The sequence below is a fragment of the Rhineura floridana genome, chromosome 1, assembly GCF_030035675.1.
Source record: "Rhineura floridana isolate rRhiFlo1 chromosome 1, rRhiFlo1.hap2, whole genome shotgun sequence".
NCBI lineage: Eukaryota > Metazoa > Chordata > Lepidosauria > Squamata > Rhineuridae > Rhineura > Rhineura floridana.
The window spans coordinates 96742493-96764724 of NC_084480.1; the positions used below are offsets into that span (position 1 = coordinate 96742493).

Here is a 22232-nt window from a genome sequence, read left to right on the forward strand (position 1 = left end):
AAAACTCTGTTTGTCCCCCTTTGTCTCTTTTTCTCATCCCAGCCACAGCCTTTCTCAGTCATTCAGTTCAGGGATAATGAATGTGCATGATGAAGAGTGGGAAGAAGCATCTCGGTGGCAGGCTCCGCCTCTCATCTATATGCGATCATTAGAAAAGAGCATACAGGCATGGATGTGCAGGATCTCTTCTGCTATTCAAATGCATGCATGAAGATCGGGTCAAAGCTGCCAGAAAGCCAATATCCCATATGGGTGTTCTTTGTTGCTGTACTGAACGATAAAAGCCGGTGTCTCCTTTTCATTAAGCTGCCTTCTTTTAATCCCTTCTCTAGGGCCATTTCTTTCTTGAAGTCTTTCCTGCACCAACCTTACAGAAACAATCCCAAAACCATCACAGGAACATCCCGCAGTGAAGACAAAACCCACACTGTTGTGTTCAAAACTCTTATCAACTCTATTGATAACAAGTTCTCTCTCTCTCTTTTTTAATCTGTTGCTTTTACGTTTATTGATTTGCTCCACCCTGTTGTTAGTAGCCTTAAGTGCTTCAAGAGTGAAAAGGCAGGATTAAAAACACTTAATAAATAAACGAGTAAGTTGTTATACAGAAGACTACAATTCAGCCTCCATGCTACCACCGGTGTGGATTCTTAGAATGGTAAGATTAAGGAGGCTGGAGAGTTAATGGAGCCAGGATGTTGGCAGCTGCTTTAATAGTCCTGAAAAAGACCAAGTGCCTTTATTTGGTTAGGGAAATTACTGTCTAACAGAGCAACCCAAACTCCTGGTCTTCCACACTAGAGGGGGTTTGGATGAAAGGGAGATGTCCCTCTGCCCAGCCCTGCCTGAATCTGCTAGCCTTTGGTGGTGAGGGAGGCCCACTGGCAAGGAATGCCCCAGTGCATTCACCCAGATAGTAGGTAAGTGGAAGCTACTGCTGGCAGTATCCCCCACAAGTGACAGCCAGCAGAAAACTAGAAAGTGAGGCATTTAAGTGGAGAGGGAGCAATATCAGCATAGGATCAGGGTCATTGTGCTGTGTCAGCCTGGGAGGTAGCACAGTGAAGTGGGCTTTTTCTGACCCCCCCCAACCTTCTGCCTGACCAATGTGAGCAGCGAGGCTGTAGATGTGGCTGTGGCTATGCTACTCCATTCAGCCCCACCGCTGTTTGCTAGGGGTTTGGAGTATCCCATAAAAAGTCAGGATGTGCCTGAACAAGAATACATCTCCCCCTCCTGATGGGGATGATGTGATCCAGGTGTCTTTGTGTAAGAAAGAAACAAAAGGAGACTGCAGTTGGAGAGAGTGAGAGAACCAGAGATATTTAGGCTCTGTAAGCATCTGCCTCCATACTCATCTGATGTGGGAGTAGTGGATTTCAGGTGCCTGTTGGAGTGTCAAAGGTGTGCCTCAATCCATGTTCAACATGCATATTTGTAAATAAACCCAAATATTACAAAGCGTCAGTAATCCTCTAGCGGCAAAAGGTACAAAACCTGGGTAAGTCCTGTGCCCCTAGAATTTATCATAGTTTGGAGCAGGGGGGTGAATGCAACCTTCTCTAACTCCACTTCCAGATGAATGAAGCAAACACCAGCATCAAATAATCTCATTCCATACACTAAGCAGTCTTCTGTAGTGTCTATGAGATCAAGGTTTGTGGATGAGTATAGTTTTTCCACTAATCTACGGAAGCCTCTAATAACATTTGAGAGCTAAGTTGACATGTCTCAGAAAAATCGGGTGAAGAATTTTGCATATGACCCTTCCATCTGCTTGCTTTTAGAGGGCTTATAGTGGGCCTGTGTGTTACTCAAATGTCAGTTAAATCTTTCTGCACAGAAGCTGGCTCCAGAATGGTCACACACAAATCAAATTCTCTCCAAACAAAGTGAAAGTAAAAATAAACCTGAGTCAACTTTAAGAAAAGAAGGCAAAGCAGAGCTTCTCCTCCTCTCTCTCTCTCTCTCTCTCTGTCCCTCTTCTAAAATAAAACCAGATTTTTATGAATATCTTTTCTTACAAGAATATTTGCCACCCTCTCTTCGCCTCCACCCCCCCCCAAAGCACTGCAGTTTGAGCTTTAGTCTTCTCACAGGGAGCAATAGCAGCTAGTCCGTAACATGCATATACAATACTGTTCTGGGTTGCCCAGCAACCAGCAATGAGGCATGTCAAAGATCCAATGAATGAATAGAAAAAGTGACAATACTTGAACATTAAGTGAGATGATGCACTCTTCTGGGACATCTCGCTCAGATTCTCTTCTGCCTATAATTCTTCTGAAATGGACATGTTAGTCATAAAGTGTACATTCAACAAAGAAAACTAAAGCATTTTTGCAGAATCTGGTCTTTTGTGGGAAAGTGTGTGTGTGTGTGTGTGTGTGTAATATCCTCTAGAATTCCAGCACAATCCTATACATGTTTATTTAGAAATAAGTTGCACTGTTTTCAGTGGGGCTGACTTCTAGGTAAATATACACAGGACTGCAGCATATGTGTGTGCATGTGTATGACACAGAGAGAATCTTCTTGCCTTATTTGTGCACTTACATCTTATCTCTGTATCAAGGTGACAACAATAAAGTTAACAATAAAGTAACTTTGAGCAAGAGCTATTACCTATGAAGTCAGAGTTCCAGGTCTGTCATATCTTATCCATAGCATAGAATCATAGAATCATAGAATAGTAGAGTTGGAAGGGGCCTATAAGGCCATCGAGTCCAACCCCCTGCTCAATGCAGGAATCCAAATCAAAGCATTCCCAACAGATGGCTGTCCAGCTGCCTCTTGAATGCCTCCAGTGTCAGAGAGCCCACTACCTCTCTAGGTAATTGGTTGCATTGTTGTATCGCTCCAATTGTTAGGAAGTTTTTCCTGATATCCAGTCAAAATCTGGCTTCCTGCAACTTGAGCCCATTATTCCATGTCCTGCACTCTGGGACGATTGTGAAGAGATCCTGGCCCTCTTCTATGTGACAACCTTTCATGTACTTGAAGAGTACTATCGTATCTCCCCTCAGTCTTCTCTTCTCCAGGCTAAACATGCCCAGTTCTTTCAGTCTCTCCTCATAGGACTTTGTTTCCAGTCCTCTGATCATCTTTGTTGCCCTCCTCTGAACCCGTTCCAGTTTGTCTGCATCCTTCTTGAAGTGCAGAGACCAGAACTGGACGCAGTATTCAGGATGAGACCTAACCAGTGCTGAATAGTGGGGAACTAGTACTTCACGCAATTTGGAAACTATACTTCTGTTAATGCAGCCTAATATAGCATTTGCCTTTTTTTGCAGCCACATCACACTGTTGGCTTATATTCAGCTTGTGATCAACAACAATTCCAAGATCCTTCTCACACGTCGTATTGCTGAGCCAAGTATCCCCCATCTTATAACTGTGCATTTGGTTTCTTTTTCTTAAGTGTAGAACTTTGCATTTATCCCTGTTGAATTTCATTCTATTGTTTTCAGCCCAATGCTCCAGCCTATCAAGGTCCCTTTGAATTTTCTTTCCGTCTTCCACGGTATTAGCTATGCCCCCCAACTTTGTATCATCTGCAAATTTGATAAGCATGCTTTGTACCTCCTCATCCAAGTCGTTAATAAAAATGTTAAAGAGCACTGGGCCCAGGACCGAGCCCTGTGGGACCCCACTTGTTACTTCCGCCCAGTTTGAGAAGGAACCATTGATAAGCACTCTTTGAGTACGATTCTGGAGCCAACTGTGGATCCATCTAATAGTTGTTCCATCCAGCCCATATTGAGCTAGCTCGCTAATCAGAATATTATGGGGCACTTTGTCAAAAGCTTTGCTGAAGTCGAGATATATTATGTCCACAGCACTCCCACAGTCTACAAGGGAGGTTATCCGATCAAAAAATGAGATGAGATTAGTTTGGCAGGATTTGTTCTTCATAAATCCATGTTGGCTCCTAGTAATCACTGCATTGCTTTCAAGGTGCTTACAGATTGACTGCTTTATAATCTGCTCCAGAATTTTTCCAGGGATTGATGTTAGGCTGACTGGTCTGTAGTTCCCCGGTTCCTCCTTCTTGCCCTTTTTGAAGATAGGGACAACATTAGCTCTCCTCCAGTCATCCGGCACTTCACCAGTCCTCCATGATTTTGCAAAGATAATAGACAGCGGTTCTGAGAGTTCTTCAGCCAGTTCCTTCAATACTCTAGGATGCAGTTTATCGGGCCCTGCCAATTTGAACTCATTCAAAGTATTTAGGTATTCCTTGACCATTTGTCTATCAATCTCAAGCTCCAATCCTGCCCCTTCTACTTCGTGTTTCCCAGGAGGGTCACAGGCCCTTTTTTGGGAGAAGACTGAGCCAAAGTAGGAATTGAGCACTTCTGCCTTTTCTTTGTCATCTGTTATCATTTTGCCATCCTCATTGAGTAGCTGTGCCACCATTTCTTTTCTCTGTCTTTTATATGGACATACCTGAAGAAAGCTTTTTTGTTGCTTTTAGCATCCCTTGCTAGCCTCAGCTCATTCTCAGCTTTAGTCTTCCTGACACCATCCCTGCAATTCCGTGATACCTGCCTGTACTCTTCCTTTGTGGCCTGGCCTTCTTTCCACTTCCGGTATGTGTCTTTTTTTGTTTTCAGGTCATCTCTAAGCTTTTTGTGAAGCCACATTGGCTTCTTCTGTTGTTTCCCCTCTTTTTTCCTTGTTGGAATTGCTTGCCATTGCACTTTTAGAATTTCCTTTTTTAGAAACTCCCACCCATCTTCGACTCCTTTTCTCATTAGGGTGGCTTGCCATGGAACCGTACTTACAATTATTCTGGGTTTATTAAAATCAGCTTTCCTGAAGTCCAGGGTGTGCGTATGGCTACTCTCAGCTTTCGCTTCTGTTAAAATCGAGAATTCAAGTATGGTGTGGTCACTTTACCCCAGAGTTCCCATAACTGCCACTTCATCCACCAAATCATCTCTGTTGGTTAGAATCAAGTCCAGGATAGCTGATCCTCTGGTTGCTTCCTCCACTTTCTGTAGGAGGAAGTTATCTGCAACACAAGTCAGAAATTTCTTGGAAGGGCCGTGTTTGGCAGAATTTGTTTCCCAACAGATATCGGGATAATTGAAATCCCCCATTACTACTACATCATGCCTCCTCAAAACATTGGCAATTTGCTTTTCAAAGGTTACATTCTTGCATTCTCCTTGATTGGGTGGTCGGTAGTAGACTCCAAGCACCACATTCCTTTTATTATTTGCCCCATTAATTTTAATCCAGATACTCTCGGTGGAGCTACCAAGCTCATCTTCCTGTATTTCTGTGCAGGGATATATATTTTTAACATATAGCGCAACTTCACCTCCCATTTTATTCCTTCTGTTCTTCTTGAACAAGTTGTATCCTTCAATTGCTGTATTCCAGTCATGTGAGTCATCCCACCATGGTTCAGTTATACCTATCAAGTCGTAATTGCTCTCCTGTATTAAGAGTTCAACTGTAGCCCTGCTCACACTTTCAGATTGCATTCACTGAATATGTGGAAAGTGGTGCAGTGGGGAGAGTAAGACTGCATCCACTGGTCCTGCCCATGTTTTCTGTGTGTTCTGTGTGACTATATAGCATTTATACAACTATTAAGTAGATAGGTGTTTCCATGCAATTGAGAACTCTGCAAAAATGCTGGGCCAGGAATCTCACACAGCCTACACCAGCGATGGGCTCCATTTCTGTAATAACTGGATTTGCCATCCATTTAATTATTATTTCTGATATTCTCTATTTTTGTAGACAATATTTTGACATAGCAACTATGCATGCCTGGTTTCTGATTCATTCTTCTTTTTTTCCTATTCATTTTTTTTACTTTGATTTAACTTTGAAATCATCATTAGTGTGAGTGATACTTTTATCGATCTACTTTCTATGTGAGCTCTTCAAATGTGTATTATCTTTCACTGAAGTCAATGAAGTGATGATTGTAACTGACAGGCAGAAAGCAGCAGGGGGAATGAGGTGTTGATTGTAAGCAGCAGGGGGAAAGACACTGACTTGATTATCTGCATTAATCTGCTCTGCAGTGCACTTGAAAAGGAATGTAAACAAGCAATCATTACAGAGCTCAGAATAAATATCGATACCAGTGGAGACTCATGAATAAATAGTGATTATAATATCAATAATTCTCTGCAAAGCAAATAAAAAAAATCAGATTGGAAAAATGAAAAGATATTGGAGGAAAAATGAACCTGATTGTTAACGACCACCAGGGGCCACACTTAAAAATGAAATGTAAAAAAGAGAGGATTCCATCCCTAGCCTACACATATTGACTTGTAAACACATAAGGCTCCATTTAGCACCTTCTGCAGCTGAGCACACAGAACTGAGGGTGAGGCCAGCAGGTGTTATCCTCTACCTACCACTCCTTTAAAGTGAATAGGGTTTGTCACATATCTATTGTCTTAAAGAGATATCACATTATTCACAATTCAGAAAGTGACATCACATTATTCACAATTCATATCTACTGTCTTAAAGACATACAATAAGGAATTCTTGAAAAATTACAATGGTTTTTCCCCCTGGCTGACCAACTTTTTTTTTAAAGCATCATGAAGGCCTGAAGAAGAATCAGCATTCTTGGAATGACACTGCTTTTCTCTGGACATGCAGGACAGGTGGACCCACAAACGAAATGCCTAGGCAGCTAACATAACCTCTTCCATAACATATATACCTAACAGAGCATATATTAAGTACTTGTGTGAATAGACCCCACATGTATGATGCATTCCCCTCACTTTGTAGTGGATGGATCATATCAGCAGGGTATATTTTTATACAATTTTAAAAATTGAAGATATATGCACGATGGAGAACAGTATGGATAACTGAAGCCACTAAACAGCATTTGAACTGGCCAATAAAGTACTCTAGTCTGAGATCAACTAAAGAAGCAAATATCTTAGATAAATCTGATTGCTATAGCACTGAAGGAAAGTGAAGAATGTTTGCTGTAAGAAGGAAACTGAAGGAAAGAGAAAAAGTGTGAGTGTAGGGAAGAACTAGGTATGTGTGACTTGTTGTGAACCACCCAGAGAGCTTCGGCTATGGGGTGGTATATAAATTGAATAAATAAATAAATAAATATATGGGTACACTGAGAGTATAGATGAGTCAATTTCAGATACATGTCATTTTCACATGTGTTCATTCATTTTTGTTCTGTCTTTCTTCTGCATAAATTTGTGACTAAATAAGATAATTTTATAATCTTTATAAAAAGTTGTACTTAAATATATATTTTATCTCAATTCACATTTTTTAACATATTTTACCCTATACATTTTAATGTTTTTTGAGTCAAGAATTGTATTAGAAAATCCAGAGATGTGCAAAATCCGCAAGATAATCATGTTCCAATCTATGTATTAGTTCAGGAGGTGCAAATTTTAAGCCACGGCTCAGGTATAGAACATGTTTGCAATACTAGGGCTCAACTCTGGACCACGTTAAGCAAGAGAGAATGCATCTTTGAACATTTGCCTTTCCCTCCCTGCTGAAAGAAAGTATAACTAGAATGTGAGATTGTGAAGAACAGTTTCCTGCGCAAAGGGTACGCAGCAGTCCTGATTCTTCATATTTCACCAGAAATCTCCTTATTTTCAATTGCTGGTAGACTTACATTCAAGAGCAATGGTGGAGATCCTGTGGTCCTCCAGGTATTATTGAACTACAACTTCCATCATCCCCAATCATTGATCTTGCTGGCCTGAGCTGATGGGAGTTGTAGTCCATGAACATCTGGAGAGCCACAAATTCTTCCCCACTGTTTTACAGAAACCATTTATAACTGAAAGCAAACAGCAACCATTACATTCACAACAGAGATGGTTCCCTTTTACCTTCACTGCAACCAAGATCTTGTCCTGCTCAGGACACAGATTATAACATTCAGCCAAGAAGACTTTCCCAAAGGCTCCTTCTCCCAGCTCCCTTTTGAGAACAATATTGTGTCGCTTGATGTGTTGGACAACTGCAAAATGAAGATAAAGTGAGGATTAGCAGTGAATTTTCTGGCCAAGGATGAGTATGGGGCAACAGAAGCATGTCCAGGTAAAAGCTCAGCATGTAGAAGAGGGCTTGCTCTCTTGGCTTGGCAATTCTTGTCCAAGAGCAGCTGCTGTGTTTCTATCTGGCAATGACAAACTGAGCTGATAATGCACTGGTGGGTCAGTTTAGCCTGTCAGGTCCCTCCAAATGGCTCACATGGCCATTTTTAGCTAACTCCGCCTAACCACCAATCTCGTGATACTATTTGACACCATCTAACAGTTATTTTTATATCTGCCCCATCACTTTCTGCAGCTTTCCTAGGGTTAGACTTAATTTTTTATGTATTTTGTGAACATTTATCATATTTTACATATAGTTTTCCTCAAACTAATGGAGAATTCAACTTAAAATACATGCAACAGAAATATGTTTTAAAAAATCATTTTTGTGGCCCATCTCTTTTTGCCTCTGCATCCCACTATCCTTGGAATGCAATCCCTCCACCCCAGTTTGAATCTGGCCCTCAGGCTGAAAGTGGCTCCACACCCTTGCGGTAATGCTTCCCCCTGCCAGAGAGTGATGGCAAAAGGTCTTGAGAATGATCCTATGCCATTCAGCAGTCTGAGGCACAGAACTGACATTTGGGGTCAAGACCTACGTATTGCACATACTGCTGACAGGCAGCTCTTCAGGAACAGCCACAAGTTGCTATGCCACACATGTGTGAACAGAAATATATACAGTTTAGCTCAATGCACAGAATAACAGTGGAAAGATAGACCCACGGTGGTGGTGGGGAAAGAATGTACAAACCAAATGAACAAACTAAGTTATGTCCACTGTTGTAGCTGCTCTCCAGGTCAAAGACTTGAAAGACCTCCTGTTTCCATGTGTATAGTATTTGGAGGAAGGTGAGAGGGAAAAGGTAAAGCATGAAGAATCACAGTTGGAATGGACCCAGTGGGACACCATGACCCACCTCCTACTTTGAGACAGAAATGTCTACATTTAAAAGAATCTCTGACACATTCCCGGCCAACTGCTTACTAGAAACCACTGAAAAATAAGATTCCACAGTATTTCCAGTCAGCTAACTTACAGCAGTGGCTTGTGGGGGAAGGGGGTCAGAGGCAGTGGCATCCTCCCAGTGGTGGTACTGCACTCATTAGTATGGGGATAGGCTGAGGTGAGGCAGGGTGGTGACCATGCAGTTGGACAAACATCTGCGGGACAGCTGCTGCCAATCAAGAGCTCCCCCGATGTTGCTGCTTCACCCTGCTTCATGCCCATCATGATGAGTGCACCACTGCTGCTAGGACACCACTGCCTCCACCCTGCCTGTCACAAGCCATTATTGCTAACTAAGCCCACTACTAAACTGTGTCTGACACCAAGACACTGTGCTAGATGATTGCAAAGGCCTTAAGGTACTGGCATGCAACAGTAACCTCAGTGGTGCATACTGAGCCAAAATATATTTGAAAAAGTTGCATCTGTGCTGTCTAGATTAAGTTCTTTCTTATGTCTGGCTACCCCATATGCTTCAACTATGGTGACATGGAGGGAATGATCTGTGTCGTATGGATGGAGACTTCACCAGGAATGTGCAATGTGGTCAGAGTCGTGTTAGCAAAAGAAAACTACAGCAATAGTGGAGAGGGCTTATATTATTTTATTATTTGTGAATTCTTTGAAAAAACACATAACCCTTGCCATTAATGACAGTAGGTGAATTGGTATAAATATTTAATTTTCACCCTGCAACACATTGTCTTGAAAAAGAATTCAAAGTTACCAGCAACTATAAAAATAACAAATGGCATAGAAACAATTTTGGGGATACCAAACAAAATAAAGCAGCAGATAAAACCATACAAACAGAAAACTGAAACCTTAACAAACAAATGCAGCAAACCAGCAATTTTTAAAAAATGTCACCAAACTGTAGATAGCAGGATTCTTTGGTGAAAGCCACAACAGTTAAACTAGTGTAAAACCAATATACAGTAGAACCTTGTTATAACACGGGGGTTGGGGGACAAACCCGTATTATAGGAGTTCTGTGTTATAATGAGAACAGCAATACTATATACACTATTGTGCTCGAGGACACTGTCACACTATATATGAATCCACAGTTCAGTGAGCCACATTATAGTGAGGTTCTACTCTAAGTAAGTCATTAGTGTAGACAGACTACAAAAACCCTGAAAAAAATCCCTTATGGGAACATTTGTTGATGTGAAAACAGCTGCATCAAGTGTTTGTTGATGGCTATCAATGTGAATGGCTTTAGAGATGTATTAAACGGTGCCCATTTGCTACTGGCCCAAGTTCAAGGTTCTGGTTTTGGTGTACAAAGACCTATGCAGCTTGGGACCAGGATACCTGAAAGATAGTCTTACCCCTTATATACCCAGTCGATCACTGCACTCTGCAGGTGAGGGCCTCCTGCAGATACCATCTTATCAGGAGCTCCATTCCACACAACACAGGAAGTGGACCTTTAGTATTGTGGCACCTATCCTTTGGAATTCCCTCCCCTTAAATATTAGATAGGCACCATCTCTGTTATCTTTTCGGTACCTATTGAAGACCTTCCTCTTTCAACAAGCCTTTTAAATAGAGACCTTATTCCAGTCTGCGACTGTGTTGGAATTATTTTTTTTAGATGTTTTGCTTTAATATGTTTTTAAAGATACTTTGTCTTAATATGTTTTTAAAAATATTTTGTTTCAAAATGTTTTAAAGTCTTTTTAGATATTTTAGAGTGTTTTTAGTGTTTTTGTTTGCTGCCCTGGGCTCCTTCTAGTAGGAAGGGTGGGATATTAGACAGACAGACAGACAGACAGACAGACAGACAGACAGACAGACAGACAGACAGACAGACAGACAGACAGACAGATAGATAGATAGATAGATAGATAGATAGATAGATAGATAGATAGATAGATAGATAGATAGACAGACAGACAGACAGACAGACAGACAGACAGACAGACAGACAGACAGACAGACAGACAGACAGACAGATAGGGCTATTAGTGGCTACTAGTCATGATGGCTATATGCTACCTTCACGATCAGAGGCAGCACGCCCCTCTGGATATTAGTTGCTGAGGAGCCACAGCTGGAGAGGGCTAATGCCCCCATGTCCTACATATGGGCTTCCTAGGGTCATCTTGTTGCCCATTGATCTAGCAGAACTCTTCTTACATTTTCATAGTAACAGTAGTTGGAGAGTGGCTGGGTTGTTGAAATCACTGTTAAAATGATGTATGGATTAGGTTTAAAAGGTTTCGAGAAAAAATGCATTCATTTTTGATGGGATCAAGATTGTCAGTCGTCATGGGATGTCTTTGATCATCAGAGCAGAGTGAGCTCTACAGAAAACAATTCTGTATGCTGCTGCTTCAAGAAATAAATTAAAAGGCAGAAAATACTGAAAAAGACTGTGTTTATTTCTTGTCACTTCCATTTTTTATTTCTTTAACAGCTACTCCCCTTTATTGCATTGTAAAGAAAATTTCTGGAAGTGGTGGCGGGGGGGGGAATTCACATAACCCAGGAAGATAAAGTATGTTCTCTTTTCATTAAATCCAACCTACTCTGTGGTTCTCCTCACTTGCTCCTCCTAAATTAAGCTGCCACTTACTCTGTCTTTTTCATTCACCAACCAGGATAAAGAAGATATTTCATTCTAGCAAATGTGATTTACACTCTTGCTCTGAGGTAAAAAAGGGGAAATGACAAGACAGAGCAATATTACCAACACAGCTTGTGCAACTGTCTGCTAAAGGAACAAGCTGCTGATAGACTTAAATCTTGGTTCCTTCAGCATTTCCTTTGAAGCATTTTTGTTGGTAAATAAAAATTAAAAAAATATTTATAGTGCAATCCTGTGCATATCTACTCAAAAGGAAGTCCCCATTGGCTTCTAAGGGACTTACTCCCATGTAACTAGGGATGGAAGGCTCTGTCAATTTTGGTTCTCTCAGTTTCTCATTTTTATTTATTTATTTATTTATTTATTTATTTACTTATTTTCCTCCTTTCCTCCCAGCAGGAGCCCAGGGCGGCAAACAAAAGCACTTTAAAACATCATGAAAACAGACTTTAAAATAAATCAAAACAAAACAACTTTAAAAACATTTTTTAAAAAAGCTTTGAAGACATCTTAAAAAAGAAAAGAAAAGGTTAAAAATATTGTTTTTTTTAAAAGGCTTAAAAACATATTAAAAAGCAATTCCAACACAGACACGGACTGGGATAAGGTCTCAACTTTAAAAGGCTTGTTGAAAGAGGAAGGTTTTCAATAGGCACCAAAAAGATAATAGGGATGATGCCTATCTAATATTTAAGGAGAGGGAATTCCAAAGGGTAGGTGCAGCCACACTAAAGGTCCGCTTCCTATGTTGTGCAGAACGGACCTCCTGATAAGATGGTATCTGCAGGAGGCCCTCACCTGCAGAGCGCAGTGATTGACTGGAGATATAAGGGATAAGACAGTCTTTCAGGTATCCTGGTCCCAAGCTGTATAGGACTTTGTACACCAAAACCAGAACCTTGACCTTGGCCCGGTAGCAAATGGGCAGCCAGTGCAGTTCTTTCAGCAGTGGGGTGACATGTTGGCGATAACATGCCCCAGTGAGCAGTCTCGCCGCCACATTTTGCACCAGCTGCAGCTTCCTGACCAACCTCAAGGGCAGCCCAACATAGAGTGCATTACAGTAATCCAGCCTGTTGCGTGGACAACAGTGGTCAGGCTATCCCGGTCCAGAAATGGCTGCAGCTGTCTTACCAGCTGAAGATGGTAAAAGGCACTCCTACCCACTGAGATCACCTGGGCCTCTAGTGACAAAGATGAATCCAGGAGCACCCACAGACTTTGGACCTGCTCTTTCAGAGGGAGTACAACCCCATCCAAAGCAGGCAACTGACCAATTATCTGAACTCGGGAACCACCAGCCCACGGCACCTCCATCTTGCTAGGATTCAGACTCAGTTTACTGGCCCTCATCCAGCCCACCACCGAGTCCAGGCAGCGGTCCAGGGCTTGCACGGCCTCTCCCGATTCTGATATTAAAGAGGAATAGAGCTGGGTATCATCAGTGTACTGCTGACACCTCACCCAAATCTCCTGATGACTGCTCCCAAGGGCTTCACATAGATGTTAAACAGCATGGGGGACAAGATGGTAACCTGCGGCACCCCACAGCACAACTGCCAGGGAGCCGAAAGACAATCACCCAATGCTATTCTCTGAAAACGACCTTGGAGATAGGATCGGAACCACTGTAAAACAGTGCCTCCAATACCCATCTCACCAAGTCGGCCCAGAAGGATACCATGATCAATAGTATCAAAAGCTACTGAGAGATCAAGTAAGAGTAACAGGGTCACACTCCACCTGTCCTTCTCCTGATAAAGGTCATCCATCAGGGCGACCAAGGCCGATTCAGTCCCATAACCAGGCCTGAACTCAGACTGGAACAGGTCAAGATAATCTGTTTCATCCAAGAGTACTTGCAATTGCTGTGCCACAACCCTCTCACTCACTTTCCCAAAAAAAGGGGTATTTGCAGTCAGTCAGTAATGGTCGCAGACCAATGAGTCCACAGTGGGCTTTTTCAGGAGCAGTTGGATAACTGCCTCTTTCAGGGCGGCTGGAACCACTCCCTCCCGCAATGATATGTTGACCACACCCTGGATCCGCTGAGTCAAACCCCCTCGGCAAGCTTTAATAAACCAAGAAGGGCAAGGGTTGAGAGGACACGTTGCTGGCTGCATCATCACAAGCACCTTGACTAGTTCATCAGGCCGCATGAACTGAAACCGTTCCCAAGAAGTTGCAGCAGACGTTGCATTGGACACCTCATTGGGGACTACAGTAGATGTGGATGGGGCATCAAGACTGCTATGGGGACGAGCAACTTTACCCTCAAAGTGCCTTGGAAACAATTCACAGTGGGCCCCTGAAGGGTCTAAAACTCCATTTCCTGGAGTTGATGTCAACAGACTCCTGACAATACAGAAAAGCTCCACTGGACGGCTACTTGAGGATGCGATAGAAGCAGAGAAGTGGGCCTTCCACCGCCCTCACCACCACACCGTAGGCATGGTTATGATGTTTTACTCATGCCCACTCAGCCTCACAGCATGTCCTTCGCCACTTGTGCTCTAGCCATCGTCCAGGCTGTTTCATTGCCCTTAGCTCACTGGTGTACCAAGGTGCAAGCCGGGCTCCACAGTGCCGGAGAGGGCACTCGGGGGCAACCGTGTCGAGAGCCCGACGCACCTCGCTGTTCCACAGCATGACAAGGGCTTCAACAGGGTCACCTGCTGTATATACTGGGAACTCCCCCAGGGCACTCAGGAATCCAGTGGATTCCATTAGTCTCCGGGGGCGGACCACCTTAATCTGTCCACCACCCCCCTGCAGGGAAGGATCAGAGCCATACGTCTAAACTTTACCAGGAAGTGATCTGACCATGACAATCAGCCCCCTATCTCCAGACCACCCCTTCCTCCATCTGGAGCAAAAACCAAGTCGAGGGTGTGCCTTGCCCTATGCTTGAGGCCAGTGACAACTTGTGATAGCCCCATGGTTGTCATGGAGGCCATGAAGTCCCAAGCTGGAACACTAGTGGCAGCCTCAGCATGGACACTGAAATCACCCAAGCCAATTGTTCTGGGCTCCTCCAATACCACAGCTGAGACAGCCTCCGCCAGCTCAGTCAGAGAAGCTGCCAGGCAGCAGGGTGGATGGTACACCAGCAGCAACCCTAGTTTACCGGTTTCTTGGCCTGACACCAGGTGCAGGCCCTCACAGACAGCTCCAAGTGTTTTTTCCAATATTAAATTCAGTTCTCTACATTGCTGTCGCAATTTGCATTTTTTTTAAAAAAAATCCTCATGAAAATTCTTCAGCATTTTAGTGAGAATTTCTCCTAATCAACAAATTTTGTATGCATTTTTGCAAGCAATTTCCCCTAATATTATGCTTTTGTATGTTATTTTCACTAATATATTCATTTTTATGCATACTTTCCCTTACATTTTGTAAACCTTGTTTGGTTGGAGAACTGCATCACAAAATTCAAACAATTGTGAATTTCTAAGGATGGTGGTGTTTTGGTTCTCATATTGTTTTGGAAAGTGTAAATTTGATAGATTCGGTTTCAAATATGAACTGAATCAAATTTCTCCCCCATCTCTACATGTAAGTGTGTACAGGATTCAGCCTTAGTGCTTCAAACCAGACCAAACTCACAGGTTGGCTATTATGCATGCCACTAACTATACCTGACAATTGCATCTGTTTTACAATTGCTTAAGATGATGGGACAAGGATAAAGTTCTGGTGATGATGACGGGCTAAATACATCATCATCACTACCACCGTCATCATTTCAGCTAGCTGATTTTTTGTTAATTTAGTAGCTCCCTATCACCAATTCAAATGGCCAAACATCAGATTTCCTTGAATGAGCATTGGTGAACCACTGTTTGTTATAGTAGACAATACTGTGTTTGATATGTCATTTTATAAGGAAGATCCATAAGTTCATAGAAATATGTTCTACTGAGTTCAGTGAGGCTGAAAGCCTGGTTTTGCATTTTCTTATATTCAGGCCCTCTTGTTGAGTTTATGAGTGGGTGATTGGCATTTTGAAGCCATCTATGCAAGGTGGTAATAATAATAATAATAATAGTAATAATAATAATAATAATGATAATAAATTCATATTTCCAAAGGAATTTCTAAGTAGTTTACAACCTGCCTTAAATAGTCAAATAGAACATTACAAAATATAAAAATAAGCCATTACAAATGAGAATCAGATACAAATGCATCAGTTATCTACATTTAAAGCAACATAATTATCAGGAAAACAAAACATTCTCTTAAACATTAAAAAAGAAAATATTACAAATAAAAATCGAACACAAAAATACAATAAAAATTCCACATCATCACTAACAACTGAACAAAATAAATGAAACAGAAGTTGTACCCACAGTTCCCTCCCACAAAAAGTCCCTGGTAGCATTAAGCATGATTTACATAATATGATTTAGGCCCAACAGCAAAACATACAACACACTTTCCACAATGCTACAATGCTTCTGTGCTGTCTACACCTAGGCATGCACTCAAAATCTCTCTCTCTCTCTGAGTTGATAATTACAGCATTTCTGTGCCAAGCAGCTGTCACTAAGGAACTGGAGCTGCCCAAATGCTTCCGCAGTGACAATGCATGCAAGTTTATTGGCTGATTTATCACACCATAATGAACTTGCTCACAGCCTTCCATCCGCAGCATGGGAAGCCAAGGAAGATGGGCCACAGGCTTGAACATTTTGTTCTGATCCATCTGAAAGGAGGGGAAACAATCAGAAGAATTTGTATCCACGGTTGTCCCCTCCCCTCCTCCCCACAGCCCACTGTTCCTTAAAAAGTGGCACCAGGCAAGCATCCAAGGCTGGTTGGTATTCACAGAAGGGCATGAGTCCAATCTTCTGGCAGACGCAAGACTTTGCTGAACAAGGGCATGCGCAGATAAAGAACAATAACTTTGATTCAGCTTTGATTTTTTTCAGTTATCCTAAAAAACTTGACCGTAAGACAGCATTCTTCAAACTTTTTGACCCTCCTCCCAGTTCCTATCCTACTCTGCCTTCTGTTACCCCCACCCCATTTAACTTCACTATTCTGTAGGTTATTATGTAAAGATTCTTGCACACCGTTGTTTTTTCATGACATGCTTTTCTTTCTTGCTCTTGCCACCAGGAGCTCAGAACAGTCTACATAATTCCACCCCTCCCATCTTTAATCCTCATGACAGTGAGAAAGTGACTCACCCAAGGTTACTCAGCAATGCTTGTGGTCATGCAAGGATTTGGACTTTTAGGTCCATAAGAACGTAAGAGCAGCCTTGGTGGATCAGATCAAAGGCCAGCATCTATAACATGTGTTTCCCACATTTGCCAACCAGTTGCTTATGGGAAGCTCACAGGCAGGACACGAGGACAATCCCCTTCTCCTGCTGTTTGTCACCAGCAACTGGTATTCAGAGGCATGCTGCCTCTGATCATAATTATCATGACCACCAGCCATTTCTCTGATTCATTTTAATGCCAAGTTGGTGGCCATCACCACATCTTGTGGAAGCAAATCCCATAGTTCAACTATGCACAAAGAGCTTCCTTTAGCCTGTCTTGAATCTCCCACTATTCAGCTCCATTGGATGGCCCTAAGTTCTAGTATTATGGGGGACAAAGGGGGAAAATCCTTCTATTCACTTTCTTCACACCATGCATACTTTTTGGAGCTATCTGGGTGGGGGAGTTGGACAACTTGAATTGGGACCATGTCATAGGGGATTCTTTTTTTTAACCCTTTTTACTTGAGCTGTGGATCTGATTGTAATCACCACCACCAAAGCTGTTATTAGCATCAGAAAGAAAATTCTACAGGGCACAAAATCTCTTTCCAATGCTTTGTGCACATGTATGAACACTACAATGTGGGAATAGAATGTGGAAGGGAGAGCATTTTAAATCCCATGCACATTCCAACTATTGTAGGCTTTGCATTTGCACTATAGAACTGGCAAAATCAACATTTACATTGTTGACAAAGTGCTCACATATCGTTTGCACACTTTCTCCGGGCTGTCCTCAAGTGTTAGCCACATATTTTCTGATTCTTCCTCTCCCCTCTAGAATTTGTTCTTTTTTCCCTCTTTTTTAAAAACAAAAGTTCAAAATATATGGATTCCATAAACAATCCTTCATTCAAGATTAGAGGGAGGGGGCAGGAAAGGGTTCTGTCTCTTTAAAAGCTCTGAAGGGTGATGCTGGGCCTGTGGGGGGAAAAACTAAAATGAACACATTTCTTCCTGCTGAAAGCCAGTTTAAACGATCTGTCATCATTAAGCATGGCTGCTGTTAACACCAGCCAGGAAATATATCAAAAGATATGGTAACACTCCGAAATGCCTTCAGTGCCTTCACCCAAATTCTGCAGATATTCTGTCAAAGAGTGCAGGATGGAATCTGTTTAATAGCTTTAATTGCCTGAGATGTAGCATGTCACAGGTGCAAAATATAGTTTTAATTTATGGCATCAGCATATTAAAAAGCAAAAGACAGCCAGGCCTCTCTTTCCTGCTTTTTCTCCCCCCCCCCTTTTCTATTCTCCTTCTCCATTTTGCATTGAGAAGAAGACGACTGTTGTACGTCAGGATTTTCATAGGGCAACAACTAGGAAAATGCTCCGGTTGATTTCTCGGCAAATCCTTTTTTCCCATTCCTCAAGGGTAGACTAGAGGTAGAGAGGTGATACTGGACTCTGTTGTGGTTACAAAGAGCTCTCAAAACCAAAAGAACTGGGTGGGTAGGTTTTTTTAACCTGTGTGGGCATTAATTAATTAATTAGTTATTTAATTAGTACATTAAATCGTAAATGCAGTGTGCCATGCCTGTCCTTGGGGAGAACCAAAGTAAATGCCTAAGGTGGGGATGGGGAATCTGTGGCCCTCCAGATGTTCATGGATTATACCTCCCATCAATCCTGACCACTTGTCAGCTGACTGGGACTGATGAGATTTGGAGTCCAACAACACCTGAAGGCCACAGGTTCCCCACCCTTGCCTTGACCTTCATGGACAGAGCTGCAGTTTCCTGGCAGTGATTTTCAAAGAAGACATGGAACATTTTTTAGCTACATCCTGTGTGTGATAGATCTGCACACCACAAGAGTGATGCCTTGGCCTCAGTCAGTAGATTTTTATTATATATAGATTTAAAGACGAAGTTTCTGTCTCTTTAAAAGCTCTGAAGGGCAACATCAAAGTTGGATGCACTGGTCTCCCTTGGAGCTTCTGTATGTTGACTGAAGATGGGAGCTTTACTTTTGAGGGTTACATGCTCTCCAACTCTTAGGTAATGCTATCCAATATACCTATTGACTTCCCATCTACAAATTAACCTCCAGCTTTAATGACTACCATATCACTCTTCATTTTTGTTCTCTGCTTCCCAAGGGACCTGTGTATTCCAGTTACAGCTTAAGGCAGAAGAACTAAGTAATGACTAGATTTCATATTCTCAAATGTGGAGAAATAGCCTAGGATGCATTTTATAATCTGTCTTTGTACCGTGAGAGGCTAATCCCATTATGACTGCAGAACTGGTGTATTCCAGCTGAAAATTGTTATAAACCATAGACTTGGGAAACAACCCCCCCCCCACTATTTCTCTCCCTCCCACCAATCTTTTTTATCACCCTGCCTGATGAAGAGTTCTGGAGAATTCAAAGGCTTGCCTACTATTTTATGATGTTATAATAGGTCCTAATAAAGGAATTGCCCTAAAGTGGTTTTTTATATATTATATATTAATTATATATGCATTGTTCAGTGTCTGATTGTATCACTGAAGAAACCATTCTTCAGAAGCAATGGCATTCTTATTTTAATTGCACACTGGCTTGTCAACAGCAAGGTCAGTGAATCAACAACAGCTTTTTTAAAGCTAACTTTTGACACACTTGCAAAGGTAAGGAACATTATGCAAGCACAAACATTTGATTAATGACATGATCACTTGATAATGAATTGAAGCAGAGATGATGTTTGATAGATTTATGAATAATTCTGGTTATGTGCTATTTAATTTACTTCTAGCCTTCTTACCAAAAGATTTATGGGAGGTTTTGAAGCCAAAACTAAAAATTATACAAATGATACATTAAGAGTTGAAAATTAAGTGGATTCCCTCCACCTCACTGTAGCCCGTGGTCATCCTTTGGGTTGCTGTTATTGCTCAGATAAAATACAGCATCCCATGTTAGAATAATTTGATCATTTAACATTTATGCATTGCACTGGATGCCATCCAAAGATGCTATCTCACACAAGAAAACAGGTCAGTCACAGAGCACCCAAAGTGCTATGTGCAATCAGGCACAGGAATATTCACACTAAAGTGCCTATGAGCTAAACCAGAGATGGAGAATCTTAGGCCTCGAGGCCAAATGTGGCCCTTCCCTATCCAGTCCTTGGGATTCTCCCCAGGCCACGCTCCTCTCCCTACTTCACATCCCCACTGGCCCTGCTCCACACCTTGAGTGCTATTTGCCCAGCTGGAATGTGTCCCTGAACTGTGCTAATGCCTCTTGCTTGCCTGAAAGGAGGCTGACGAGATGTGTGTAGTAGGGCTGGGGGTGTAGAAGCCTCTGACATTTGCAGGTTTGGAACATAGTCTGTTGTACAAAGGTAAGAGTCGCATCCATTGCTCCACCCACATTTTGCTCTGGCCATACCACTGTCCTGTGGCCCCCAGAAGATGTCCTACAAGGGAATGTGGCCCTCATGCTGAGAAAGGTTCCTTACTCCTGATCTAGCCAGCTGCAATGGCTAATGTATTAAGTGCATTCATCCCTCCACACAGTCACTGAATGCATAGGGGGAACATGACTGCACTTGCTGCTCCTGCTCCTAATTGCTGGTGAAACCCCCCCCCCCCGCCACACTCTGGGCATACCAACATCCATATGGTCTGCTGAATTAGTGAAAGGGGCTCCTATGCACGTACAGCAGTATGCAATGCAAATTGCATGCAGTCCAGAACTGGGATCACACAGGGCTCTGGACTGCAATGAAATCCTTATGTGCACACAACTATATGCATGCTGGGCCCCATTTCACAAATTCAACTGACTACATAGGTGTTAGGGTGTAGGCAAAGGGGCTTGCAGATATCAGGGGTAAGATCAGCCAGTGCAGACATGATCCGTTTCCATGCGTTCAATGAACACATGGAAAGGATAGTTTGAAAAGAGCTATTGTCAGATTGAAATACATGCTAAACAGTAAATGTAGTAGTAGCAACAGCAACAATGGCAATGGAAATTCTGGATTTCTGCCAAAGGATAATTAATATATTCAACCCAATGTGTTCAACAAGGAGGACCAGAGATTTCATTCATTTAATAGTATTGGCTGCTCACCTCATGGAGATGCCCATCTAGCACTTGATTCTACTGAAAGAACTGGACTCGTTAAGCTGACGGAGCTAATAGCACTTGGATGAGTTGGCACTGCTGTCTGCGGCATGTGTGCAGTTTGGCAGGCTGTGTGCTCCTTCTGATTAAATTTCTATGGGAGATTCTGGGACACTGCACACTGCAAACAAGGGTTTGCCACCAAGTATACTTGACATGCAGATGCAGCCAAACCTCATTTTTTGAGGAGTGAATTGACCTTATCTGTAAAGTTGGTCACTTTTGCACTTTTACAAGTTTTTTTGGTGAATATTTAAATAGCACCTAAATACATTATGTGCAATGAGACTCTCTGCCTAAATCCTGCGATGAACAATGAAATGCATACGTCACCCAGCTATCTTGTTTCCCCTTGGAACAGATATTCCCAGACAGACCTAAAGGCCTTTTTCAGTTTCCAGAATACCAAATCTTGACATTAACAGCCATTCCCTATATCTTTCCCCATTTCAGTAACCCAAAACCCAGCAGTAAAACTGCTGATGTGATCAAGCTTAATTTGAATAGCCACTGCAAGACATTCAACTGCCCAAGAATAGTGTAATAAACAGATCTTTATGAAAACATACTCAGAATGTTTGGTGACTACCATCTTAAGACTGCATAAAACTCTTTCAAGTTTACCTCAGTTCCCCCCCCCCTTATAAAGAGGTGTTGATGCTGAGGGGAAGGAACTTACCAGGGGGCTGCTAGTTTTGGTGGCATCCCTGGTGTAGGTGTAACATGATTTCAAATTAGAATGTCTCACCTCATCTTTTGGTCCCAAAGGAGACCCTAAGATGGAAAACCTTGATACAGAATGATATCAAATTAATGGAAAACAGAGATTGTATCAGAAACTAGATCAAGGGGGAACTCATTTAAGCCCATAAACAGGGCAAAACATAGAAGAGTTCATCAGGCCCTGAAATGCCATCAGAAGGAGGATGAGATGAGCATTCTGGGCAAGGAGTTTCATAGTCTGGATACCACAACCAAAAAGACCCGGATCAGAGTTCACATCTACTGTTACTCCAGTGGTGGTGGAATAGGGAGGAGGTACTCCAAAGATTACCTAAGTGGTGGATAGGATTAAACAGAAGAACGCGATCAAGCAATGATCCTGATCCTAAGCTGTGTAAGGCTTTAAAGGTGA

General features: G+C 42.2%; 1 protein-coding gene across 5 annotated transcripts in view; it reads right to left on the reverse strand.

Moving 5' to 3' along the window:
* The window catches only part of NTRK2 (neurotrophic receptor tyrosine kinase 2), a 305262-nt gene that overhangs the window by 47996 nt on the left and 235034 nt on the right, over positions 1-22232 (reverse strand). For all 5 annotated transcript variants that reach the window (XM_061626814.1, XM_061626834.1, XM_061626806.1 and 2 more), the window contains exon 14: positions 7875-8005. In XM_061626814.1, the coding sequence (XP_061482798.1) occupies positions 7875-8005 (131 nt within the window). The remainder of the gene's footprint in view (positions 1-7874; positions 8006-22232) is intronic.